The following is a 7,233-nucleotide window of genomic DNA, read 5'->3' as shown; positions in this document are numbered from 1 at the left end:
TCACACATACACACACACACATATATATATATATATACACATACACATATATATATATATATATATACACATACACACATATATATATACACATACACACACACACATATATATATATATATATATATATATATATATATACACACACACATACACCCATATATATACACAAGTTAACCCGTGCATGATACTCATGCATTCTAGTCAAATCAAGCTACTTAAGGTGTTAAAAACGTTCTTGTCATGCATTTGGGCCATAGCCCAGGCCTCAACCACCAACCAATCCCAACTGTCACCCCCGGCAACCACCAACCAATCCCAACTGTCACTTCTCCTTCAAGACATATATATATATATTTTTTTAAAATCTTTATAAACACTTTTAACAATTAACAAATTAAATTAACATATTAAAAACATCTTAGTATACCAAATTTCAGCCCTTTCTGAATTTTTTTTTCCACACACACACTAAGAATTTAGTAGGTCAGTGTATAACTCTGCCCAGCAGGTGGCACTGCAGCTTGGTTTTATTTTTTCCACACACACACAGACAGACAGACTAACACACGCCACTAGACATTTATATTATAGATACACGTGTGTGTGTGTGTGTGTGTGTGTGTGTGTGTGTGTGTGTGTGTGTGTGTGTGTGTGTGTGTGTGTATATGTATATATATATATATATATATATATATATATATATATATATATATATATATATATATATATATATATACACACAGGACACGTTCTCAGGAAGAGACAGCCAATATTCCCACAGATCTGTCTGTAATCACAGCTGAGGGACGCTCTGGCACAGTTTCGTCTCTCTTCCCTATGGTCAGCTTAGCGGCATACCATCGAGTTGGGTACACCTAAGAACGTGTCCTGTGTGCAGTCACACAAGGCAGCAAAGTTTGGAGGCAGACGGTCATCTCTTTTTGAAGACAGCAGTTGGTCCTAACCTCTGGTTGGGATTGAAAAGCCAATAATTGGACATATGTGAAAACCTGCAATCAACAGTACCATTTGTGCTCATTTAGAAGTGGACCTTTGCAAAAGATGCATACAAGAAAAAGCGTATTTGTGTACATGTGTAAAGTGTATGTAAGGTCAGATGCAACTTGCTATGCAGACTCGAAAAAAAAAAAAAGAAAAAAAAAAGTGCATTAGTTATGCCAGGTGTATTTATCACTGTGTGTATGTAGGTGTGACAGAAATGTAGGATATTCAAGAGCTAGACGTATGTGTTCGTACCCAATGCAGAAGCAGCATTACCCTATTTGTACACAACCTAATAACGTAAAAAAACACATTTAAATACGTGTTGTGTAGAATAATGTTTTAATAATAAAAGTGAAAGTTGCATTTACCATATTAAAAAAAAAAAAAATCAATACAATATCTCCACATGTGTTGTTTAGTCCTTTAAAAATTAAATGGGAATAGTCTTTCCTGCAGAAGTCCATATGGAAATGACAAGTAAGTAATGTGAATAGATGGCAGCTAATTATTCTAATTAACTGATCAAATATAGCTACAATCCTAAAGAATGGAGTACTATCAGCTGAAGGTCAATCTGCATACAGCCAATCGGATGGTTATCATCATTGCAGTTATACCAGCCCTCCAGCCCCCACAAGAGGTATGCCTCCTGACAGGTGTATCTGCATCTAAATCTAATTGAGTGGCAATAATGTGAGTATGCCCTTACTGTACTTGGTCTACGCATGTCCGCTCCCTGCCTCCCCCTTATTGGCAAGAAACGGCGGGACTTTACGCTAGAATACTTTTTTGGTGCAAATGCGGGGAAGAAAAATGTGTACCTTATGCAATGCCCCCATCTCACACACAATAAGAGACATATGTCCAAACTGTAAATTAGCCTCTGTACAGGGAAACAAAAAAACAAAACACATTTAACAAGTGTTTGCTACTTTCAAATAATTTAACCTACAAATATTTGTCTAATCTTATTTTGTAATTCCTAATATTTCGAGATACCAAGTGTATGTACTGTATCAATAGTTTGGTCTACACATGTTGGTGATACTAAAATGAAGGCCATGTGTTACATGAAAAAGCATGTCAAATGATCAGCCTATATGAATGGATACTAATGATTGGGGTTGCTTTGGAAAGGCATTTTGGCTCTTTAAAGACCCAGCACCTCTCTCTCAGCAGGAAGCCTCAGTGAAGAGATGGGGTTACTGTTGACCGAAAAAGGGTGATGTCAATCTCAGTATTCAGCAATGTCAGAAATCACTATGTCTGTGTGCTCTATCCCTTCCTGCATGTGAGCAAGGTTGCCCCCTGCAGCCACTTACGTTTAATTGCACAGCTGCCACTCATGGCTCAATTTATGATGCTGGCCTTCTAAATGTAAGGCAACCATCGTTGTAAATGTTACGATGCTGGCAGTCAAAGGCTTTTGTGAAGTTCAAGGCAATATGACAGTTCGATAGCAGAGGCACTTCACACTGAAGTCACATATCACAAAATGTAAATAGCTCACAGACCACAGAGAAATTATGTTTTTTGCACAGTAATTTTTCACACGAAAACTTGGGCAAAATTACCACTTGCTACTCAGAAACTTTGGAGTGTTCTAGAGGTGTTGGTCTAGTGTAATGCTGCATGTTTTTATGTGTAACATTTGTATAGCACATTGTGTCGTTTTTAAAAGTGTTGCTCTAGTGTGCATGATTTTCCCTAATAACACGGACCATGAAAATATATGTTCTCTTAGATGATTTATACATTTTGCTCATAGCTAGTATGATCAAGTGTAACTCTTATACAGTCAGGTGTGGAAAATAGACAAATTTTGTACCTAAATTAGACCGTTGTCAATATTTTTATATCAGTTTAGGCATACTGCCCATAGACACACTTTTGTCATGTGGTATCATAATGAAATATTAGAAAAATGAACACAATACAGGCCTTTGTAGAAATCCTTGTGAGGAACAAAACATGGAACTCGCATATCTGCTTTGCTGAAGTTTGGCTTGGTAAAGACAAGTATTTTACCTACACTCTTTACAGGCTGCCCTCTGGTACAGCAGCAAGACCCAACACTTAATAAACAGGGTTATATGGCAAAGTTCGTTAGTAGCTGTTCCCTTTATTATGGCTTTATCTATTTTCTCTTGTGGTTAAATCGGTTAGACACAAAATAATATATAAATAACCATCTACACATTTCTATATACAGCCAAGACCGCAGGAAAGATAATAAGACACTTTACCCGCTCCCCCTTCCTACCTAGATGGAGGGGGAGGAGGCACAGAAGGGAATTTTCAGCACAGCTGCTCCTCCATATCAGTTTAGGAGTGAGATGTCAGGCTGTATCATTACAGCCAGGGACCACACTCACAGGCTACCGCTGACAGAAAGGGGCAGCAGAACTATAGGTAATAATTTAAATTATCTCTTCCCCACTGTCAGACAATGAGGATGGAGTGTGCGTTTCATTTAAATCTATAGAGCCCCTGATACGCAGTCAGATGGCACCTGTAAAAGTACAAATAATAAAACAAGCAATGACACAATATCAATCATTTAGTGTTTTAGGTGCCCAAGAAATGTTGTTGCTATAGGAAGCCACCTTAGATTAGATGGTAGCACCAGTCCTGTATACAGCAACAATGAAATATGGCGTACTAAAGGAAGTGCCAGCAACCAGCTGTTAAAATGAAGAAATTGTCTGCATTAAAACTGTGCACTCACTGAATATATATATATATATATATATACATACATACAGTACTGAAGATTTAATTCACCTGGTGATAGAAATCATCATCATCAAAAATCTCTTCATCAAGTTCTTTAAGCTGGGAGTTCGATTTTCCCTGTACATCCTAAAAATAACAGAGAATATCTTATGCCAAGAAATTTGTAAGAATGAACATCGGTAAATGTCAGCAACTATTCAGTTGATTAAGTTTACTTCATAAATAAACATTATATGCATTTATAGCTTAAAATTATTTTCCAGAATTTGGATTGCAAAATCACAGTTATAAGATTTATCACCAGGGCTACCATCAGAGGCATAGGAGGAGCTATGTAGGGGAACCGAACTTCCAAGATTTATAAAGTTGGGCCCCCAGCTCAAGCGGAATGCACTGTCTAGCCCATCGCTCCATTTGACTTGCTAGTAGTGTCAGATCGCAATCTACTTGTACCATAGGAGCCAGCCATACAGGTGATTGTGCACCTTCAATATTTGTGCTGCTTCTGCCACTTGCCATGTCTAAGCATGGCATTTTAGTCATATTGGTGTGGGTTGGGTAACGTGAGCACCCCCAATCAGTTTAAAAATTTCCCTTGTAAAATTTCCTGCCTGACACTATTAACATAAATCAGAGAGTTAGGAGCCATCTGCTAGATGTTAATGACTGCTCCTGGCAGCTGAAGAATTATTTGGCGGATAGCACATGGGGAGTACATCATTGTAGGAGATTCTGTGGGTTCTGCTACACACTTTCTACCAGGTGAGACGCTCTGCTACATATTAGCCACCAGAATGGTCTCTGTATTGTACAAATGCCACCAGAATCAGTACTCTCTATACTATTCACCAGAATGGACTCTGCTTTTCATTCTTATCACCAGAATTATTATTATTGTTTTTTTAATTTAAAAAGCACCGACATAATATTCAGCACTATGAGGACAAAACTACCCAAATTAAGGTAACCCTAAAGGGAGTATTCAATTTGTCCTCCCGAGTTCTGTCAGAAACACAGTTACTATTATTGGTGAAGGGACTTAAATTTGCTCCATCTAGTTATCCCAATTTTTTTATTTATTTATTCACCTAAATCGTTATGTACGCACCCTCAGTCGTAAAAGATATTTTGCATCTAAACAACTTAAGAGAAAGGGACTTGAGGGTGCTCCTATAGTGTTGGATGATAATGATACAGAATACATTTCTATGCTGGAGGGGTTGGCCTTGGAGAGCAGCGATACCTCTCTGTCCCCAATAGACTCTGGGACATCACTGCTTTTTGATGTAAACAGCTCCCTCCCACAGACCAAATTTAAAAGAAAATCAAATTTTTATCCACTTCAATTTAGAGGTTCATATATAGATTCATTTTACAAATCTATTTTATGTCAATTGAGAGAGATATGTGATGGAAATTCAGATAAGAACCGAAAGTATCTTCGCTATTGCCACAATTTGTCAGAATTGGAAAGGAAGGCTCTGAAGGAGCTCTCCAATGATCAATCAATAATCATAAAAGCTGCTGACAAAGGAGGAGGGGTAATTATTCAAGATGTAGGAGATTATGTGAAAGAAGCCCATCGACAACTAGATGATCCTAATAATTTCTGTAAGTCATTAAAATTGGACTCAACAGAGAGGTTTAAGAAGGAGTTTTTTGAATTACCTAATCAGGACTCAGACAAAGCTATTATTACTAAGGAAATTAGAGATTTTCTGTATCCTCTTCATCCTATTACTGCCACCTATTACCATCACCCTAAGATACACAAAACTCTTCACAATCCCCCCAGTCCCCCAATATCATCTAGGATTGTATCATTGACATCCAATTTGTCTACATATGTGGATTCTTTCCTGCAACCCTTGGCCAGTTCCTTACCCTCACATTTACAGGATACAACTCATTTTCTTACACAAATTAGAAAGCTAAAATGGGATCCCAAGTATATTTTTATTATGTGTGATGCCCAGGCATTATATACAAATATTCCACATGATCTTGGTTTGAAAGCTGTGGCTTTTTTTCCTAATCATCAAAATGTAATCTCAACTGCTCATCAACAATTCCTCCTGTCATCTATTTAGTTTATTTTGACGCATAACTATTTTGTGTTTGATAAGTTATTATCTACAACAACATGGTACAGCCATGGGGACCAGGTTCGCCCAGAGTTTCGACAACCTCTATATGGGCTTTTTTGAACATGAGTACATTTGGGGTTGCAACCTCGCTGCGAACCTGGTCCTGTATATGAGATATATTGATGATCTCTTTTTCGTGGGGAAGGGCGATTCTTTATGAGCTATGGATTTAACATTTGTTGGTCACTGTAAGACATTAGCAATAGATTTTTTTGGATATCTCCCTTAGGCTGGTTGACAATCAGATTGAATCTTCCACCTTTAAGAAGGAGGTTGATTCCAATAACTATATCCATTATTGTAGTAATCATCAAACGACTTGGCTCAATAATATTCCATCTGGACAGTTGCATAGATTACAGAGGAATTGCTCTAATGATAAAACATTTAGAGAACAAGCTCAAGAATTGGTAAATATATTTAGAGACAAAGATTATCCAATCCCTCTATTAGAAAACTCGCTACAGTCTTCCCTAGCTTTAAATAGAGAAGACCTATTAACTACTAATAAGCTTCATAAATTTAAAACATCCTTGTCCTCTCCTTTTGAACTTGAACCATTATTTAATCATAATTTCAATATTCTATGCTTAGATCCTTTGTTGAAACCTATATTGGGAACAAAAGCCAAAATATTTTTCAGGAAAGCTAAAAATCTTTGTAATTATCTGGCTCCTAGTCACTATGTAAAATGACAGAACTCTGGTTCAAACAATATTGTTTCATCTTGGTTATCTGCTCCTAACTATAAAAGAATTGTGGGATGCTTTAAGTCTGGGGCTAGAAATGTACGACCTGCAATTTTATAGACTGTAAAAATACCTTCTCTACTAAAGAAAAGGTTCATATAAAATCATATATTAATGGTAATAGTGAATATATTGTCTACATGCTTTACTGCTCATGTGGGTATCAATACGTTGGTAGAACAGCTAGAAAAGTTCGGTATATGGAACATAGGCATAATATAAAGGCTAAAAAACAAGATCATAGTGTTCCTCGTCATTTGTCATAATAATAACCCTTCAGAATAAATGAATTGGGAGTCAGTCCTCTCCACAGCTAGAGGAGGTGATAGACTTCAACGCCTATGCCTTCGTGAAACCTATTGGATCCATTGCTTGAATACACTGAAACCGGATGGTTTAAACGAGTATACAGATCTAAATTTTGATTAAACAGAGCGTAGTAGCCACTCATTTATAGATGAGATTATTTATTTATTTACTTTTTAATTATTTTTTATAAGCTATTTACCAATTCCTTTTTGTTTAACTGGTGTTTATATTAATGATTATTTGATATTTGAAAAAATGTATAATTTCATTTAGGATCTGTTTTT

General features: G+C 36.7%; 1 protein-coding gene across 2 annotated transcripts in view; it reads right to left on the bottom strand.

Moving 5' to 3' along the window:
* AATF (apoptosis antagonizing transcription factor) overlaps positions 1-7,233 on the bottom strand; it is a 118,048-nt gene that overhangs the window by 61,995 nt on the left and 48,820 nt on the right. For both annotated transcript variants that reach the window (XM_075195715.1, XM_075195716.1), the window contains exon 8: positions 3,793-3,870. In XM_075195715.1, coding sequence (XP_075051816.1) covers positions 3,793-3,870 — 78 coding nt within the window. The remainder of the gene's footprint in view (positions 1-3,792; positions 3,871-7,233) is intronic.

The sequence above is a fragment of the Mixophyes fleayi genome, chromosome 2, assembly GCF_038048845.1.
Source record: "Mixophyes fleayi isolate aMixFle1 chromosome 2, aMixFle1.hap1, whole genome shotgun sequence".
Taxonomy (NCBI): Eukaryota; Metazoa; Chordata; class Amphibia; order Anura; family Limnodynastidae; genus Mixophyes; species Mixophyes fleayi.
Note: the sequence above shows the minus strand (reverse complement) of the source record. Positions and strands in the feature narration are given on the sequence as shown.